Source organism: Lissotriton helveticus, chromosome 1_1, assembly GCF_964261635.1.
Source record: "Lissotriton helveticus chromosome 1_1, aLisHel1.1, whole genome shotgun sequence".
In the NCBI taxonomy this organism is placed as follows: Eukaryota; Metazoa; Chordata; class Amphibia; order Caudata; family Salamandridae; genus Lissotriton; species Lissotriton helveticus.
Genome location: NC_136057.1, coordinates 1321459217 through 1321480282, shown reverse-complemented (window position 1 = coordinate 1321480282; position 21066 = coordinate 1321459217). Strand labels below are relative to the sequence as shown.

General features: G+C 48.9%; 1 protein-coding gene and 1 long non-coding RNA gene across 3 annotated transcripts in view; both read left to right on the top strand.

The window, feature by feature from the left end:
- The first annotated feature begins 1810 nt into the window (after positions 1 to 1810).
- Positions 1811 to 21066, top strand: part of AKAP8 (A-kinase anchoring protein 8) — a 925614-nt gene continuing 906358 nt past the window's right edge. The window contains exon 1 of one of the 2 annotated variants that reach the window (XM_078681924.1): positions 1811 to 2022. In XM_078681924.1, the coding sequence (XP_078538050.1) occupies positions 1860 to 2022 (163 nt within the window). In that variant the 5' untranslated portion in view covers positions 1811 to 1859. Of the gene's footprint in view, positions 2023 to 2245; positions 2319 to 21066 lie in introns of those variants that run through there. The other variant, XM_078681933.1, reaches the window with a different exon arrangement.
- The window catches only part of LOC144823436 (uncharacterized), a 29568-nt gene continuing 11115 nt past the window's right edge, over positions 2614 to 21066 (top strand). The window contains exon 1 of the long non-coding RNA XR_013608793.1: positions 2614 to 2817. This is a non-coding gene — a long non-coding RNA (uncharacterized LOC144823436). The remainder of the gene's footprint in view (positions 2818 to 21066) is intronic.

Here is a 21066-nt window from a genome sequence, read left to right as displayed (position 1 = left end):
CCTCCCAACGCTTCTCTGTCTCGTAAGCAATTGTCTGCGAAATTGACCATGCTGTTATGTTTAGTCTCTTGTAAGCGTGTTTCGGATGTCCGCGCTTTGGATCTCGCGGGTCGTTCTTTTTCCCCCGAAGGAGTTACCTTTACGGTTTCCAGACGTACCAAGACTAATCTGTCCACTGTCACTTACCCGGCGTTTCCTCACAATCCGCAATTGTGTGTGGTCCGCTGCATAAAAGCTTATGAGGTGAGTACTGCTCCTTTTCGTCAAGATTTATCTGGACAGTTATTAATTGCTTTGCAAAAGCCTTTCAAGCCTGTTGCGCCAGCTACTTTGGCTCGTTGGGTGCGCTGGCTTATGTCTGAGGCTGGAATTGATGTCTCCATTTTTGGAGCTCATTCCGCGAGAGGTGCCATGGCCTCTAAGGCTTTTCATGTTGGTGTGAGTTTGCAGGACATTGTGAAGACGGCTGATTGGTCTTCTGAAACTGTGTTTAAAACATTTTATTTCAAACCTGTAATGACTCTTGCCTCTGTTGTGGTGGACCAGCTTTGAACAAGCATAATCTGAGCCTCCTGTCCTGCTATAGAATTAAAAATTTGCAAACATTCGTGACAAGAATTTTCAATTCTATTAAGGACACGGAGGCGAGGATTATCCCACCCATTTGTCTTTTACTGCATTGTTATATTGCTTCTCTGCTCTCATATGATCTGCATTGTTTCTTGCATTGCTTTCTTCCCCTCCCTATGTGCTGTTACCTTTTCAGGTTTGGGGATATGTGTTACGGCTCTGTTTTTCTTTCAGGTTCGGACCAGAAGTAATCCTTCCTCTTGGTCTTCTGCGATGTTTCCGTTCCTTGGACACTGGATTTGTTATTTCTCCAGCTGCATCTTCTTCGCTGTGGATGGTTGCCTGTTCCTGTTGGCCTCTTGTGCGGTTTACCTTCAGACTTTTCCTTCCGGATGGTCGGCGGTATTTTCCTTCAATGACTTTTGACTGTTTGAATTTCCTGGACAAAGAAAGAGGAAGTGTTGTCCTCTATGGTGCCTTATATACCTTATAGTCTCTATGGTTGCCTAGGGGCTCATGGGAGTTGTAGTTCCTGTTTTTCTTTACTATGTTCCTATTGGCTGCTGTTTGTAGTAAAGAAATCGAGAAAGCATAATCCTCGCCTCCGTGTCCTTAATAGAATTGAAAATTCTTGTCACGAATGTTTGCAAATTTTTAAGTATATACAACATTTAGAAGTAATTCAAAATGTTTAATTTTGAAAGCCAATTTGGCTAAAACTATATTCGCCCTTAAACTTAAATTTCGTGGGCGTAGTGTCTGCCTGTTTAACACTTTTGCATTGTTTTGCTTATATTATTATCCTTGACAGTTATTCACCATCGTTCTCTTGTAAAGCGCTTGAATGCCCATGGGCTACGTTTGAGCTATATAAACCTGCAAGTACAATAAATCATCTGATATTGCATGATACTCGTAATCGTAACTGCTTATTTTTTTATCACTCAATATGTAACACTTGCAAAATGCAGTATTCCTATGTAATGTGCAATTTCTGTTTTAAAGGGCTCTGACGGCTATAGGTATCAGCAACGCCAAATAAAACCACATAACTAAATAATAAATACGACAACTTAGGTCTCGCGAGACCTCGCTTTCGAGTACACTGAAAATGGAGGTTAGCGTTCTAGGCCCTGAGACTGGAAGTAGTTTTAGCAATGCCAACTAAACTAACTGCAGTGGTCCTTCGTCTATGTTTGATTATGAACTGTTCGTCTACGCTCGTCTTAGCGGCACTAGCCACCCCGTACATTTTCATTGGGTAAAGCAGCTTAAACCGCCCCCTCGTGATGATTGACGTGGTGCATTGTTCAATCGCAAACCAATTCGCTGACGACCCAGCGGTTGTGCGGACATGCAGCGCGCGTGCGCAGCAGAGAGGGCTGCTTCATGGGCATTTGGAGTTTGTGAGGCCGCGGGGAAATAAAAGGAAGATGGACCAAGGATACGTGGGTGAGTGTCTCCTGCGACGGGTGAAGAAAACCTGAACCTTTCTAAGTGGAAGTGATTTGACTGAGTTGCTGTTCCTCGACCCCCACCTTATAACACTGAGTGGCTGAAATCCGGCACAGGTCTTATTGTGATTGGACACCCACCCCCGTAGCTTTCCCATGCATTGGCTTTCAGTTGGTCTGTCTGGCCGTCACGTGGTGTGCGGCTTCTGTTGGGACGCGTTTATCTAAAGCTTGTCTACTGTCACTTGCGAATCTTTACAACGTCATTCTTGGTGGAAATGGTGGAGCTTGCGGGTACTTTTTCCGAGATTTGTTGATTGAATATTTATTTATGAATTTTTATATAACGAATGTTACAGTGCTTTAAAAGAAAACAGGTTTCGTTATGAGCGGTAAAAAGTTACAAACAGTTGCTAGTTACAATCATTACAAATGGCACAAAGTGGCGGGTAGATACATAGGGATAGTTGCTCCCGTTACAATGGCACAGACTTACATATTGTTGGAGGATGTACACGGTGTTACATGTGGAGCACGGGGGGCCTCGCGGGGGCATGCTCGCTTGGCAGATGCGCAGTGCTTATGATGCGACACTCGCACACTGCTCAGGTTGGCGGCAGAGCAGACTGCCTAACGCGGTCACGCCCGGTTTATTATAACTATGCTTTCCGCCTTCTGGTGCGAGTGCGGGGCCAGATATTCCCGGCGCGTGTGGCAGGATCAAAGGCTGGCACGCTAACTCACCACATCCAATATGTCTCATAGTTCACTTACTTGGCAGGCAAAGTCTCAGGTGAGTGCTTGGCTGGGGGTAGTTCCTCCAAGCATAACTGTGCTGGCCACGGCAGGCATGGGGGCTTCACGGCTGGCTCACTGGGTGGGGGCGGTGCCTTTGGGTCGCTTCTGGGGGTCTGGGTGGGGAGGCATACTCTGGGTGGTAGTCCTCTGCCTCACCAGATTTCTCTGGTGTCACCCACGGCTCTCCGGGATCGTTTGTTGCTTTGGGATAGTGTGGTGGGTTGACCACCTGTTTGAACCATGGGATGTTGCGGGTTACGACTTCCCCTTCCATGTCGTCTGTCACCATGGTCCCTTCATGTCGGTCACAGTTCAGTATCCATGTTCATATCGGGTACGGAACTCTCCTCCTGGCCTCCGGTCCCTCATGATGACGGTGTCTCCCCGTTGCAGCTGACGAGACACAGCTTTTCTAGTTTGGCTTGCCGTGACGTTGCGTTGTTTTCTCCTCTGGATGGTGCCTTCTTCATCAAAAGGAGGGGGTGTCCATCCTGGCGCGATTGGGAGGCCATTGCGGTGGGAATCATTGAACATTAGTACTTCATCTCCCTAGTGGCGATGAAGTAATTCTCCAGGAGGCCGAGCCAGACCTGCTACACCAGGGAAGGTGTTGTGTGGCAGCCCTCCCTGGTGGTTGCGCCCTTTCTCCCCGGTCTCCCATAGTGCAGGCTAATGGGGTGTCTGTATGTCCGAGCAAGGAAGTAGTGCCCAAAGGAATGGATCTGGCATGTGAGCTAGAGAGAGTGGCACTGTAATGGTCTTGCGCAGGCAGCTCCTGTGGGCGCAGCTTTGAGGCATGTGGGTGACCTCTGCCACGTGGGGTAATGCCTGGGTGCGTCCCTTGTGCGTCGTGCGCAATTTCCCACCGTTAGCGTGTCGTGCTGCCCCCTTGTCAGGTACTCTTCGAGGGCATGTGAGAGGCCCCCTACCTCTTGGCGTCGTCAGAGGTGTCTGGCCTGGTTGATGGTGGTCCTCATTGTGGACTGCACACTGTTGGGGACGTGCTGTAGCAACCCTCAGCAGGGTGCCTTGGCGCGTGGGACGTTACACTCCTCGTTGCCAGTGTTACATGTGGAGCTTGTTGGGGGGCTTCGCTGGGCCGTGCAAGCTTGGCAGACGTGCAGCGCGAATGATGCGACACCCACACACTGCTCAGGTTAGCGGCAGACTGCCTAACGCGGTCACGCCTCGTTTATTATAACTACGCGCTCCGCCTTCTGGCGCAATCGCAGGGGCCGGGTATTTCCCGTGCGTGCGTCATCGTCAAAGGCTGGCAAGCTAACTCACAAAAGCGGTCGCTCCTGACGCTGCTCCCCGGTCTGCCTGGATCCTTTGGTATCGTAGCGCCAGTCTGCTGCTTGCTGCCTCGCTCACACAGCTGCCACTGTCTAATTTAACAGCGCATCTCAGTCGTAGCGCGACATTGCACATTCACCACTAAATTTATTTAATTTATTGACCATTTCGTATCGTAGCGCAAGATTGCCTCAGTGCTTATTTAATTATTAATTGACTGCTCGTTTTCGCATCAGGAGCGCTGGACTGCCCAAGTGCGCTTAAAGTAGATTCATTCATTACTGTGCCGCGCTGCCTGCGATATTGATTAGAACCCTGCTTTGCTCTTGGCGTGCTGCCATTCTGTTTGTCCTCATCTCTGTTGTTGTTGTGCCTCCCGGACCGGATATCCACCCCGCTCCCCGCCTCCCAGCTGACCCTCCCTCGCCCCTCCCCCTACACTATCCACATATGACAGATGCATTTCCGCGCAGCGGTCGCGCCCCATGCGTGCCGAAGGTGCGCCAAAGGTAAGCCCGTCTGCGCCCGTCCGCGCCTGGACCGCGCCCAGCGCTAGACCCCCTGGTCCACGCAACCCCCACTCCACCCACATAACGTACGACGCAGCCACCCTCCTAGCCCTCAACCCCGGACGCACAACGCCATGCTACGAAGCGGCCCCAGGACGTACCCACGGTCCCTTCACTTGTCACTCCTGCAAATTCACCAGCATCAAGACCCACACCAATTCCGCGAACCCCAAAAACAGCTCCGACTCCAACCACCTAAAATGCATCCTGCTAAACACCCGCTCGGTCCACAGACACGCCTCTGAACTCTGGGATCTACTGGACACTACATCACCGGACGTCGCCTTCCTTACTGAAACATGGATGAACGCATCATCAACACCTGACATCGCCATAGCCATCCCGGACAACTACAAGATCATCCGAAGAGACCGCTTCGTCCAAACAGGAGGAGGCATCGCCATCGTCCATAAAAACACCATCAAAATCACTACCAGATCCGACGATATACTTACAACCGCCGAACACCTCCACTTCCAGATCCACACCGACCCTAGAACCACACTCAGAGGCACCCTCATCTATAGGCCTCCAGGAACCCGTATTCAATTCAGCGAAGAAATCACTGACTTCATCAGTCCACATGCCCTCGCCTCCGAGAACTACATTCTACTAGGAGACCTCAACTTCCACCTGGAAAAGAAAAACGACAGCAACACCACCACCCTTCTCGACAACCTGGCCAATCTCGGCCTCAAACAACTGGTTGACACCCCCACCCATGTAGCCGGACATACGCTCGACCCAATCTTCACTTCCAGCAATCACATCTCCTTTGATCACACCACAGCTCTCCATTTGACGGACCACAGTTGTTTACTTCAGCTACAAAACCACCTCGACCCACAACCCCCCTCAATCGATTCCCCGAAGAAAATGGAATAAAATCACCACCAACCAACTCCTAACATCGCTCTACCAAAACCCACCCGCCCTCTCTTCGGACCCTAACCAAGCGGCCATCGAATTCAAACAATGGATCACTCACAGCGCTGACGATTTAGCACCCTTGAAAAACCATCACACCAAACCAGACAGCAAAAAGGCCCCCTGGTTCAACGACGACCTTAAAAAATCCAAGAAGCTATGCCGTACTCTCGAGAAAACATGGAGAATAAACCCAACCACGACAACATGTCCACCTTCAAGGCAGCCACCCGCAAACACCACCAGCTGATTCGATCCACCAAGAAACCAGCTTTCAAGAATCGACTCGACAACAACGCCCATAACAGCAAGTAACTATTCAACATCGTCAAAGAATTCACCAATCCCACCGCAGCCTCAAACGACATCACCCCCTCCCAAGACCTCTGCGATTCGTTATCCTCCTTCTTCTACAACAAAATTGCAGATATACATAACGGTTTCGAAATCTGCTCCAACGAACAATCCTCTCCACCCCCCTCTGAACCTAAACCGCCCTCTAACAACCTCAACTCATGGAACCCAATCACCACTGAAGACACCATCCGCCTAATGAACTCATCCATTCCGGCTCGCCAACAGACCCATGCCCCCACCACATCTTCAACAAAGCTGACTCCATCATTGCACCCCATCTCCGTGATGTCATCAACTGCTCCTTCAACTCCGCTACCTTCCCAGAAAGCTGGAAACATGCCGAAGTCAGCGCCCTCCTGAAGAAACCCACCGCAGACCCCTCCGAACTTAAAAACTACCGCCCCATATCCCTCCTCCCATTCCCGGCCAAAGTAATTGAGAAAGCCGTCAATAACCAACTCGCCGCCTTCCACGAATCCAACAACTCCCTCGATCCCTCACAGTCCGGTTTTCGAGCCAAACACAGTACCGAAACCGCCCTCATCGCAGCAACTGACGACCTCCGAACACTACTAGACAACGGTGAAACAGTAGCCCTCATTCTTCTCGACCTCTCCGCCGCCTTCGACACGGTCTGTCACAGCACCCTCATACAACGCCTCAGCAACATTGGCATAGAAGGAAAAGCCTTGGACTGGATCACCTCGTTCCTTGCGGGGAGAACTCGGAGAGTCCGACTCCCCCCGTTTAAATCAGAGGCCACCGAAGTCATCTGCGGTGTACCACAAGGATCATCACTCAGTCCCACTCTCTTCAACGTTTACATGAGCCCACTCGCCTCCATCGCGCGTCAACACAACCTGAACATCATCTCCTACGCTGACGACACCCAGCTGATCCTCTCCCTCACCAATGACCCCAACACCGCCAAAACCAATCTTCACGAAGGCATGAAAGAAGTAGCCATATGGATGAAAAATAGCCGCCTGAAACTTAACTCAGACAAAACGGAAGTGCTCATCCTAGGATCATCCCCCTCTGCCTGGGACGACTCATGGTGGCCTTCGGATCTGGGCTCAGCTCCCACACCCACAGACCACGCACATAACCTTGGCTTCATCTTAGACTCCTCACTCTCGATGACCAGACAAGTCAATGCCGTCTCATCCTCCTGCTTCAACGTACTTCGTATGCTCAAAAAAGTCTTCCATTGGATCCCCGCCGAAACAAGAAAGACTGTCACCCACGCATTGGTTACGAGCCGACTAGACTATGGAAACACCCTCTACGCCGGAATTACAGCCAAATTACAGAAAAAACTCTCAACGTATACAAAACGCATCAGCAAGACTCATTTTGGACATCCCTCGCCAAGATCACATTACCGGCCACCTGAAAGACCTCCACTGGCTTCCCGTCAACAAGAGAATAACATTCCGTCTCGTCACCCACGCACACAAGGCCCTCTACAAAATAGGGCCCGAATGCCTCAACACTCGACTATCCTTCTACACACCCACCCGCCAACTTGGATCCTCCAATCAAGGCCTCGCCGCTGTCCCGCGCATCCAAAGATCCACGATGGGAGGTAGATCCTTCTCCTACTTGGCTGCCAAGACCTGGAACTCACTCCCCACTCACCTCCGCCTTACACAGAACCACATCTCCTTCAGAAAAGAACTTAAAACCTGGCTATTCGATAAATAATAATTCCCCCCTCCCCCCCCCCACTAGCGCCTTGAGACCCACTGGGTGAGTAGTGCGCTATATAAATTCCTGAACTTGAACTTGAACGGTAGGATGTATGATGTTACAACGCGATCAAAATGATTGCGGTACATTACATCGCTGTTTTTACAACGCAAGTTGTTACACTGACTTGCGCTGTAAGGCGCTGGACTTAGGAATAGCATGATTTACTATTCCAACTCCAGCCTACATACAGTAGGGAATGTGTTGGAATAGTAAATCACACCATTCCTTAGTCTAGAGCGCCCTCCAGTGCAAGTCGTGGTAATGACTTGCGTTGTAAAAACAACAATATAAATGTATTGCGGTGTTTTGACCGCGTTGTTAAGGTCGTTTCCCCACACGGTACAGATTGTAGCAGCAAGGTTAGGTTAAGTGAGAATAAGGTAGTGCAACTAATCGCAGTCATAGGGGAGGTTGGCTGCGCGGCAGCTGGCCAAAATGTATGTGTTTGAGAAGGACTTTCAGCTCTGTTTTGAAGATTGGCAGTGAGGTGGTGGTGAGTAGTTTCAGGGGTAAAGAATTCCATATTCTGCTTTCACTACCCGAGAAAGATTGTGCCTGAGTCGTTGCTTTGTAAAGGTTGGAGGCTCTAACAACATAACTTCAGCATTTCGAGATAGTGGTGTTGGATTCAGGCTCTGCTGGTAGCTAGTGCTCAAAGTCTCACTGGAGCATGTGCTGGTAGGTTGGATGTCAGCATGATACGCCGACATCGGACTCTAGGTTGGCCATAGTCTGAGAGAAAAAAAATCTTGCGTGGAATCAAAGGGTGGTGGGGTGGGTTGCGGGAACGCGGAAGGGATTGTGCGAGGGGCGGTGGTGTTAGTAATAATATGTAAAAAAAAAAACACAAAAACTTGCCTCTATCCACCTCCAGCGTTGCGTTCCTTTTCCTGGTCCTAGCAACCCATAGGACAGACTCCCATGCAATCCCTGTGCTGCACGTGGATTGGCCTGAGGGAGCTAGCAAGAGGAGCTGGCAAGACACACTGTTCAGGCCAGAGAGTCTGTGGGGTTTTTCCCAGCCCGGCTGCTCAATGCAGGGCAGGAGAAACCTAAGTGTGCATGTGTGTTTTGGTCGGCCTGAGACGGCCATTCAAACACATGAACACTTAGGGAGTGCATGTAGTACTACCCCCACACCCCCCTTCAGCACTGGCTCAGAGCCTTCAAATGTAAAATAAAACTATGCAAGAACATAGTTTTATTTTTCACTTTCTGTCTGTGAGCCAGGCAGTGGAACAACGCTCCTCCTCCATTGCAGAGGAGCCACTGCTGGTGAGAAATGTCCCTTTAAACTAAGTACACACAATATGAAGTAGATCGTCTGTTCATGGTGTTGGCTTGAGTGTTACTTTCAGGATAAAGAAAAAAAATGTTAAGCATACTTATAAAATCCTTGAATAGGTGTTTTATTGAGGGATTATATTTTGTCAGGTTTAAAGCAGCTTCTTCTTTTTCAGGCCATGCATCCTACACATGGTACGAGACCTATTGTGGTCTTACCAAGAAAATACAGGGGGGGGGCTGCTCATTGCTTACAATTGGTTGATTTTCCTGTCACTCCCATTTGCGTACCTCTTAATTGTGTCCTAACTTGTCAGTCTAGTGTGTGTTCCTCCCATTGAGCATATCTTCTTTGCCATCTCTTTTAAGCTTCTTTGCTTCCACTGCTTACTCTTCAAGCACTATTTTTTCATTTTTGATTCAGCGATTTTGCACTCAACAAGAGTGCATGTGTTTTCCAGCAGTCTCCATTGTGTATTTCTCTCCCCTTACACGTAGTGCTGTTGTCTATTGCCCATGCAAGATTCCCAGAACCCAAGACAAGTATTTGCAATGCAATAGGTCTCGCATTTATTCGAGTTTCGCTATTGACATTGCTAATAACAATGCCTTTTGTTTTCGTTTTTAAAACACAAATAAAAGGCATTGTAATTTACAAAGCCAATAGCTTAAACTCGCGTAAATGCGAGACCTATTGCATTGCAAATGCTTGTTATATGGGCTAAGAAGCTAGCTAAAGCTGTGTCTAGACCAGTTCTAAAAATTATGTTCTATAAATCTCTCGCAATGCTTTAAAGGGCAATTCATGATTTCACAACTAACCTGCAGCACACACATATAAACAACATGAACCACAACCAAATGCAATTTCAAGTGACTACTTTGACTCTGATAAATGAGTACCACAGATTAGTAAAGTGTGGCCAGTTTACAAAAGTGCTGTAAATTCATACAATGGATGTGAAGCGTTATTAAAATGAGTAACATACATGTGTTATATATTTCAGGTAAGTAATATCCGTCTCTGTTTCACCCATCCTGACCTTTAAGGCCTAGATGCAGTACAGGTTGCCCAAGCGGATTTTTTGCAATGTTCTTTAAATCGACCCAACGCTTTAATCTGTTTACGCCATACAAGCGCACATGGAACGCGTTAAAAATACTCCCCATATAATTTCACCCAATCTTAAAAGCAGTCTTATTTCTGGTCATATCGCTATATAAAGTATTTCTTTTTAAAACCATACAAGACTGCTCCAATAAATAAGAAACCCCATGAAACAGTATGCCAGCATTACAGAAGAAACTACTAGTAACCGCACAATTGGTATTTTCACGAGGAAAACTTTTAATAAGCAAATGTAAAATGGATGCATAATTACTCTTAAAACAAAGGTCGACTATAAAGATAAGGGCCGGAAAACGTGAGCGATAAAATAAGAATTTGGTTAAATGATTATACCATGAAGGAAAAGGAAAGGGACACAGTAACAACTGTAAGTGAGCAAATGAGAGCAAATAAAGCAGGACGGGGTGTGGGATGGAGAGCAGACTGCAAGTTGAGGACAAGACGAGGTGCTTTGAAGGAAGGTAACTTGCCATTTGACGCCAAATAGTTATCGTACTCCACTGCTGCTTCCAGACCTATTCAGATTGGTTCTCCCAGTAAAGAGTGTTTAAAAAAAGATTTAGAAAATTCCTCAAACTCCCTTCAGCTTGCGTGCGCCCTGTGCATCTCCGTCGGTGAGTGACTGATTAATGACATCATGTGTTCCTGATACAGTGTTAAGCTGTGCTCTGTTTATGGACAGTTTTGTAGTACTGTCTGGGCAAAAAATACACAAGATACTGGACTGAGCTGGAACCCGTCACTAGTTACGGAAGGAATACTTTGGTGAGAGTCTGCTTTCACCCTAATGAGTTATACTAACAACCAATGGACACAATCGGAGTTAACCTTCCTGAGAAGTGGCTGGTCTTAGCATAAATATCTCATCTTACAGCTTCTGTTCTCGACTCGTGTAGTCTTTATATCAAACGTCCTGCGTTGGAAAGTGTCTTTTATTTCTTGCTTAGTAAAAGCAACACGTGTTCCTTCACGGACAAAGTCGTGACTGTGAACATACGAAGACTCAAGAAGGTGGCGAGCACAGAATGGCCGTTTCCCTTTGTGACACGCTATGTTTGTGCACGTCAGCTGCTCCGGGGTATTGCGACCTAAAATGCTCAAGCTGGAGCCCACTGGAGGATAAAAAAAGCTGTTGCCATTGCCCGAATGAGGTAAAAAAAGTGCGCATAGACTAGTTAAACGTCTAATGCTGCCAGTAAAAGATCCTCTCCTGGTGGGCGGGGCTAAAAGCAGACAGAGCGGTAACAAGGAGGGATTAAAAAGCCTCCTTCCCAATAGAAAGGCTGCTTTTAGCATAAGCTATGACGCAAGCCAATGGAAAGAAGGGGCGGGGCTTCAAGTCCCCTTCGGAAATTGTATTGATTACAAAAAGCCCTCAGAGCGAGGAGCGCAAGTGCGAGACCTAAAAAAGGGAGCACCTACTTGACCTGTATTTCTTCTACTGTGCTGACTAAGTGCTATTGGTTGTGATCCACTTGTAATATAGTATTACGTATACATAATTCTTTATTAGATCAGGCTTATTATATATTTTTTCCCAAAATCTGAAATTCCATATTCATTGATTGAAAAACAGCATACATATTTGGACTGTCTACAAATATATTTCAACAATTCTTTCTATGTATTGTGATGTAACTGTTATATATCAGAGATAGAAATCCAGTTTTTTAAATTTCTATAAAAGCAAATTCTCATCATTGTAAAACAATTGCCCTCATAACCAATCCTCTCACTCTAGTATCCAGTATGTATGCAGACTCTTTGCCATAGAAAGCGGAACAGAACTACAATCCACAACAGGACATTCAGTATTAAGCCCAGAAGCCTGCCAAATTGACTTGAAGTCTGTAAATGATGACATTTACACAGATATGATTCTAACCTTGTTAGAAATAAAGGTCAAGTGGGTGTTCCCTTTTTCTCTATAGTGTTTCTTTCCCCCTGTACCCGGACCTAGAAGTATTATTCTTAGGAGGTCATCTTTTTTATATTATATTCCCTGAACCCACCTGCCATGTTACACTCATCCTGTGGTCTTTCCCCTGTTGCTTGCTCGCCTGTGTGCTTGCTCGCCTGTGCACTCTACTTTGCTCTGCCCATTGCTTCTTCTCCCCATCATTTGTTGCTCCCTCAGCACCCTCTTTCTCTATTGCCCAGCACTTCCTCTTCCCTCTGTATTGTTTCTGTTCCTCTTCCTTTCCTTCTCCTCTTCCCTCTGTATTGTTTCTGTTCCTCTTCCTTCTCTCTTGCCCGTGGCTTTTCATCCCCACCCCCTGATACTTCACACCATTTGTGCCATCCTCTGTCCGTCATTGCTTCTCCTTCCTATCCTTGCCCTCTGTGTTTTTCTGTCCTCCCTCCCTCCATGTTGCTTCCCCCTCCTGTGTTACCCGTTGCATCTCCTTCCTTTCCTCTGTTACCCCCACCACCCGTGCCCTCCTGTTGCTTCACACTCGGCGCACTTAAAAAAACAAAAATAAACACTTTTATGCATTTTGTTGTTCTAATTGCTGCCCCAACTCAGATTGACAAATAAGGGGGAAAAAGGGGGTTGTCATTTTGTAGGAATGCGCCTACAAAATGACACAGCTGGATGCATTATGGCCTTTAAAAACATTATTTAGCCATGGTGTACAGCTTGGCTAAAAACCGTTGACAAAGTTAATAATGCTTAAGGCGAGACCTACTGGCTTTGCCATTGCTTGTTGTAAGTAGTATCTCCATCTGTGGTAAACTGTCTGGTATTTCTTGTTTGTGCATAGAAACCATATTGGTGCATGAACGATTTTAGTTCTCACATAATGCTAAATTTCTTGTTTTCCCTCTTACAAGCTGTAAAGACTACTAAGCACGTGTATGAAAATTTCTTCATCATGCAGCGAACTACAAATTAAAATTTGGGCACCCAGGAACTGAAACAACATGGCGACCATAGTGTCGTTCTTTGCGTAACCCTTTTTTAAAATATAGAATTGTGCCTACCAGACAGCGCAAGCAGCCCTGCTGAGTATCATGGATTGGGGTTTAGACTAAGGCATTTTATTGGCGGTGTTCAGATCACTGCAATAAAATGCTAATGTCATGCATAATTATAGCTCATTTATACACAATTGTGTGCTATAGCTCTGTGGGGTTTGATAAACTCAGCAGCCACCGTGTTTGCTGCCCCAGGCAGTTATGAGCTGAGCCCAGGTTGAAGAGAGGTGTCTTATTACTAAGTAAATTGTTCTGGCCAAATTGTTCACTTTAAAGTCAGTAGAAGTTGGTTACTTTTCTTGTTACTCGGTCATAAAGTTATTTGACTACAGGGTAGTCGGATCCAGCAAGATGGGATGGCCCTCGAAGAAAAACTGTTTCCCACTATGGGACATCGGAAGAAGGAGGTCTCTATCTCAATAATTTATTTTTAAACCTTTATTGTACAGAGAAGGCTCACAAATACTGGCCTACAACCCAGCGGGCCGGCCACCACAAATAAGAAACAGAGTCAGCAGCACCGAAATGCATACAGAATATCACAACAAAGCAGACAGGAAATAAGGGCTAAAAGCCACATAGGAACCAGCAGGGGCAGGATACGTGAAGGTTGATTTTCTAATATAGAAACGGGAGTAACAGAATAATAACAGGTAGGAAGTCTCGGAGGGCCGTGGTGGGCCGCGAACAAGCTGCGATGGAAGATACAGGATAACGCTATAAATGACATACACATATCGATAAAGGCAGAATAGGAGTCCCGCCAAAAAACAGTGGCAACCGCCGTTCAGCGCCCGCCCACCACAACAAGAACATATCAAATCAAACAGAATCGAAAAAAGCCCTCCGTCACACAACCCAGAGAATAAGGAAACCCCCCCCCCCCACGAGAGGGGGGAGAAAAAAAGAAAAAGAGGGAGAAGGGGACAAAAGGGGAAAGGAAGAGCGCCACCTCAAACACACGCCCCATGTCAAACTAGACCGGAAACCACAAATCTGCATACAGAACCAGTAGTAACCGGAGCAAAATTACGTAGTGAGCCAAAGTCACAGTACGACCAAACGGCTAGTGCATCAAAAATAACCCACCCAGGGGGACATATGCTGAGACCGCGCCCCGAAAAAGAGGACACACAAGAGCCATAGAACCAAAGAATAAGAAAAATGAGGTGAGAAAAACCTCAAAGAAATGACAGGCCCACCCTGCACCCCTGCAGAAGGCTATGGCCTACCCCCCAGCAGCGTGCCTGTCGCCCTAATCAGAACCCGAAATATAGAAGAGCTAAAGCAAGATTGAACCATAAAGACAAAAAAGGGGGGAAAAGAAGGAAGAAGGAAGGAGAGAACACGGGAGAGGGCATCAAAACAGAATCCCAGGCTCCCACCCTCCCGTCCGAAATATCATTGCCCACGGGAAGACAAAGATTCTAAGGACACATTACAGGAATACGATAAAAATCCGACATGTTCATACCGTTACCAACCGCTCATCCAACCATTACAAAACACCAGTCCACAAAGGCAAGATCGTCTCATCCCTGTCCTTGTTTTTCCAAATCTGTGGCAGTCCGCCTCACGAAGAACCAGACCACGAGGAACAGGAGGCTGAGAACAGGGAGGTCAAACTTCAATCCGCCGAAGATGTTTCGCGTACCACTTGGATGACCTGGGACAGTCAGAAACCATTGTACACAATGCAGGCACAGTTCCGAAGATGATCTGAGGAAAGCCGACCCAGCGGAGTCAGCACAGGATCTACGTTCGGCCATTCGAGGAGTCGAAGCACAGGAAGAACCACCAATGCCGGTCCGGACAGGACCCGGCCTACCGACCCACAGCACAGGAGAGGACACATCACGATGGAGGGCAGCGGAACTCCGCAGAAACGGCAGCCACCGGGTCCATTATTTCCAGGATAGTTCCAGTCGCACCCAGTAGCGACGCAGCCGTACACGCCAGGGGGGGCCCAAACGGCCCAGCGAAACGAGCCTCCTCCAGGTCATCAGCGGGTGCGGCCACAGGAGCACCCCAGGAGCGCAGGGCGGCGAGGATGTCGGCAAGTGTAGGAACACCTTTACAGTATCCGGCTTCTGTGCCACATCGTGGACCACCGCCGCCCATCTCGGCCCGGCTGAGATATACAGGGTCGGCCGCCATTTTGGAAGCCCGGCAGGGTCGCAGCGATCCTCGACCCCGGCCCGGGCCACAGCAAGGCAAACGGAATGCAGCCAACCACCAGCAGAGGCACGTCCAGAGCAAGAAGGGGGGCCACCAGAAGGAGGGTCGCAGGCCCCCCAATGCCACCGGCCCCGTTCTCCGAGTCCGGGCGGAGGCACTCAAAATGGCCGGACCGGAGAACAAAGGGGGGGAAAGCCACATCTACGATCAGCCCCGTCAACGGAAGGCAGCACCGCCACCTCAGGCCGCGGGACCGCCTGATCAGGCCAGAAAGCCGCAACCGGCCTCTCTGCACAACCGCCTCGTCGGCCGAGCCCACTGCGCCATCAAAGGCCGGCCATAGCGTAGCGCCCCGTCCGGGCGCCGCCGAAGAGACTCAGGCCAGTCCGCTCCGGAGGCCCCGAAGCGAGCGAAGGCACAGTTCCGGAACCACGGCACCCAGAGACAACTGGAACAGACGGTAAGTGTCTAGAGATCGCCGCAGATCCACAGCGTAGCAGAAATTGTCTTCCCGGGGCAGGATAAAGGCAGGATTTATGTTTCGAACAGGAAAGTAAACGGAGCCGAGCTAAAGCGCGGCCATCTCGGACGCGAGCTTGGCTCCTCCCCTCTATCTCAATAATTAAAGAGTTTTGCTATGATAGCCCGAGGAGGTGCTCCAGGTTTGGGCGGCGGCACCAATGCTCTATGCGCTCTTTCAATGTTGAAAAATTTGGATAATTTCTTGGCTTATTTCTCGGGTTATCCAATCTTCCAAGAACAGTTCTGGTGAGGGGCCCTCTGCTTTTTCGGGAAACCCAACGATTCTCAGGTTGCATCTTCTTGACATCCCTTTGGAATCTTCTGCTCTTTCATCTAACTTTTACAACCTTTTTTTAGGTCTCGCCTGTCAATGCGCATTGAGCGGAGCGAGACTATAGGGGCTTAAACAGACTTTAACTAGACTGGCGATTTGATGCTGTGCCCGTGCGCTTTTAGGTCAATGCGCAAGCGCATTTAGCTAAAATGCGCGTGCACAGCATCAAATCGCCAGCGATCTGTTCCCCAGCTTGGCGCCTCCGCTCCTGCTCTCTCCTGGCTGCTCCTCCCCTAATTATTCACGGCCGGCCGGCCGGCCGTACTTTCACTGGCCGTGTCTCTCGTTTCTGCCGCGCTGCGCATTGGGTCACATGTTGGTTCCTTGTCAGAAACCATTTACCACACTGACCATGTTGTACATCTCTCCCCACCAACTGTGTTCCTGCAGCCCTTCCACTGGCTGACAGGCTTTTTTCTCCATTCACTGGCTTAATTGTCTAACTTGTCTTGTACCAAGGTTTCGTTTTGTTTTGCTTGACAACATTGGCTCAGACCTCCTCTTTGCCTTGATCCCTCGCCTGAGACGTCCTCCGGCCCTCCCAGCTCCCTCCCACTCAGCGCTTACCCCCCCCGATCACGCCCATTCCCACACGTAATGACCATTCTTCTCCACTCCGACCGCCGTGCCAAACGCGGAAGTCGTTTCCAGCCCCGATTAGCTGCTGGGATCGCATACCGGATTAACTCCATACAGTGACAACGATTGAACCAGGTAGGCTTACTGCACCCCCTTTGCCCACCAACCCTACTCGTACCGCTCCGTTTTCCCTTGTACACTAATCACCCCCTGTCTTCCTCCCGCAGGTCCTGTTCGCTCAACTCCACGATCAACCCGATCGCCATCGTATTCAGAGACGTCCGACTCCGGCGCTCCGATCTACATACCCATAAGTTACTACCCCTGCTGCGACCCCTGCGCCCCACCCCCTGCCCCACTCTTCGTACTTGTTGCCGACCAGCACCTTTCTCATTCCAGATCTCCCCAGGAAGACGCTTGCTCGCTTCCCTTTTTTGGATCCATTTTGCCGATCCACTACCCCGCCTTGACTTCCTACCTCCAGGTATGATGGTTCCCGCATCCCTTCAAACCCTTCCCTGCCGTCTCGCTTTCTCATCCGTTGCTACTGAACGATCACGTACACGGCACCCCTCGGTCTCTTAATCTGCCAGCCTGCCTCCCTCCTCCACCCATTTGCACGCACGCCACCTCACTGCCCTCCAGCCTCCTTGCCCGCCGCACCATCACTTCACCCAGTAGCCTCCTTGTATAGATGACACGCCACCCATGCTCCATTAGCGGCCCCCTAGCACTTGGTTCCCGCATCCCTTCAAACCCTTCCCTGCCGTCCCGCTTTCTCATCCGTTGCTACTGACCGATCACGTACACGGCACCCCTCGGTCTCTTAATCTGCCAGCCTGCCTCCCTCCTCCACCCATTTGCACGCACGCCACCTCACTGCCCTCCAGCCTCCATGCCCGCCGCACCATCACTTCACCCAGTAGCCTCCTTGTATAGATGACACGCCACCCATACTCTATTAGCGGCCCCCTAGCACTTGGCATTTTGTCACCCCATTTCCCCTGTGCGCTACCCCCTTGTTTAATTCAACCACCGTGGCAGCAGGACTATTCTTTTAATTTTGCAGGGTGCACACATCTTTCTCTGTAGTGGACACTCTCCAAGACTTTCCTCAAGTCACATCGCAACAGGCTTTCATCTATGGCTACTGCATCTATCTTTTGTATCATATCATCTCTGGTTGTTTCTATGGCCTGTATTACATCAGTTAATATGGGCGTGTATTCTGTGTCCCGCTCAGTTTGGGCTTGCCCACCATTAGCGTCCTCTTCCTTTTTTTCTGGGCCATGGACTATAGGCTGGGCGTAGTTGGAAATTTTGTTAGTCTGTGCCTTGTCTTCTTCATCATAATTGCTTGTGGTTTCATTGCCCCTGTTATTCTGCAAAGGTTGTGCCACCCTACAGGGGACCGCCGGGGTAGGTCTCCAATGTTCCTGTGCATTCATTTTAGGGAGGTATTGGCATCCGCCCTCCTGTGGATTGTTATGGCCTGATCGAGCTGAAGCGCAACCGCGCCCAACATTTCTGACCACCTCTTCTCGGTACCCGGGGTCACTGCTATTTCTGTTGTGGTAGTTTCCACTTCTGTGTTTTTCTTGTGTTCTTGTGCCTCCTCCCTGCATTTCTAGGGCCTTCACTTCTCAAATTGTACTATCTCATAGGGGTCTCACCTCCTACAGCTCACTACCGTCACTACAGGCCTGTTCGGCCCCAATGGATGTTCTCAATGAATAAGCAGGCCCAGGTGCACCGCAGGGTCTGCAGGCCCCCAACCCAGCCGGGACAAAAACTAGTATGGAGCTCTCAATGAGACGCGCTGCAATCCAATGCTCACTCCACTGATGACATGCTTGGCAGTCCGTCCCGCAGGGGCGGCAGGATATCTATTGTCCTTTCCCCGCTTTGACTCGGCTCACACTCTGGTGTCTCACTCAGGTTCCAGCCACAGCGAGGGCCAGAATAATTCTATGCCACCCCTGGGGCTACTACCAGGAACCTGGTACCTTGCGTGTGCTTGGCGACCCTCGTCCGCGGGATATCTGTATCTCTTCACAGTGGATTATGCCTCCGGGATATTTTTCTTCCCCGTTTCTCTACTACTGGGTGGGGTCGGAAGAAGCCAGGATACTTATTGTCCTTTTCCCTGCTTTGACCTGGCTCACACTCTGGGGTCTCACTCAGGTTCCAGCCGCGTCGCGGGCCAGAATAATTCTGGGCCACTAACAGGAATCCGGTACCTTGCGTGTTCTTGGGGACCCTCGTACGTTGCATATATGTATCTCTTCACAGTGGACGTTCGCCTCGGGGATATTGTTTTCCCCGTTTCTCTACTCCGGGGTGGGGTCGGAGGATGCACCAGTTCTGCGGATTCAGGCCTCCCTGCCGTGGCGCCTCGCTGTTGTCGCGGCGGCCGCCGTTTCCGATCACCCTCGGGTGCAGAGGTGTCTCAGTGGGCCCCTCGGTCCTCTTCCTTTTCACTGTTGGCCCACAGAGGTGGGCGGCAGGACTCTCCAATCTCAGCTCCTCCCGATGTGCCTCAGCTTGTTTCCTCAGTATTCATGATGGCGCCGTTAACTCCTCGGTGACTACCGAGTCAATTTTGGTGTTTTTTTGCATTGCTCTCGACTCCGTGATCACGGATTTTGTTGCGTGGGAATCAAGTTCAATCAGGACGTAATGTAGGGCCAGGATGACAAAGGATTTTCTTCACCCACAAGACAAAGCCAGAGGAGTTAAAATGGTGGGCATGGAAAGAACAAAGTTACTCTTGGAACAGTCAACAACTAACCTTGTACTGGCCGGGGATTTCAATATGCATTTAATAGGACCACAATCGAGGGATAACGAGCTGGAGGAACAACTTACGGCGGCGAAGATTCCCATCCAGGTACAGGGCAAAAAGATACATTTGATAACCCAGTCTAGGAACTTTATACAGGATATGGAGCACATAAGCCTTGTGGTACTCAATGGTCGCTTTCCGGGAGACCAACCGCCTGCGGCAACTTATCACAAAGCCATGGCAAGCTCTACAATAGATTACACGCTGGTTACTCTACAATGGTTTAGCAGGATTTCTAGTTTCAGGATTGGAACAAAAAGCAGAGGCATATAGTAATGCAAAAGCCTGCTGGGAAACAATGACTAAACAACTAGGGGAACAAATTGTCAAAAGATCAGGGGGCCCTGTACCAGACAGACGACCACCCAAAATACAGATTGTTAGATCCCAATCTGGAAACCAACTCAACCACCTACCAATCTAGAATATACAAAACCTGAGGGCCCTTAATAAAGATATAAATAAAACTTTACAAAAGCTAAGACAAAGGGGAAACAAAACGACTCTACAAAAAACCCTTGCGCAGTTAAAGGCTACAAAGAAGAAAATGATCTGGCAAAAGGGCAGCAGAAGATACTTTGTGGGCTAAGCTCTTGTTTGACGCAAAGACAAATCAAAGTGCAAAATTTTAGCGAACAATAAATAACTTAGATAATACCTACATGCAGGGCATCAATTCCTACCTAACAGAGGAAATTTGGGCAGGCCATCTTCTGGAACACTTCAATGCAAAAGGGGAAAGCCCTGTTACAGCACAACCAGGGCCAGGACAGCCAGACAAGCTGAGCCCCATGGAAACACCAGCAGGAGGTCAACAAGAGATCTGTATTTCACGATTTTGCAGATTAAAAACAACCGAGTAGCCAGGGTAGGCCAGAGGGGTCACCTGGCCCCAAGGGCACCCCCCCCCCCCCAATATTGTTTAAAACTGATCCGAACTACTGAGCGGCTGCATTATTACCAGTGTTTAATTCCATGGGAGAAGGGGCTGGTATCCCAGACTCCTGGAATGGCTCCATAATATCGGCAATCTACAAGAAGGGAGATAAGAATAAAGCTACCAGCTACAGACTGTTATGCCTAATTGATGTTGAGGCGGAATACTATGCCGGTCTCCTTCTGGACAAACTAGCAGCATGGGCAAATGAAAAATCCCTCATCCCCATCAATCAGACAGGCTTTTCCAAAGGCACAGGGACCATCACAAATCTTCTTGCCCTGACGCTACTGATGGACGGCGCCAAAACAGCAAACCTCCCGCTATTTTTCTGCTTCATTGATTACTCAGCTGCTTTCGACAGTATAAACAGGCACAAACTGTGGGCTAAACTAGCGACGATGGAAATCGCAGCAGCGCTATTAAAGCAGATAATCCACCTACATACTGACACTTGAGTTCAAGTAAAACCAGGAACCGGTGAATATCTGTCAAGGAGAATACCAACAGCTAGTGGACTGAAGCAGGGGTGCGTGTTGGCCCCCCATGCTTT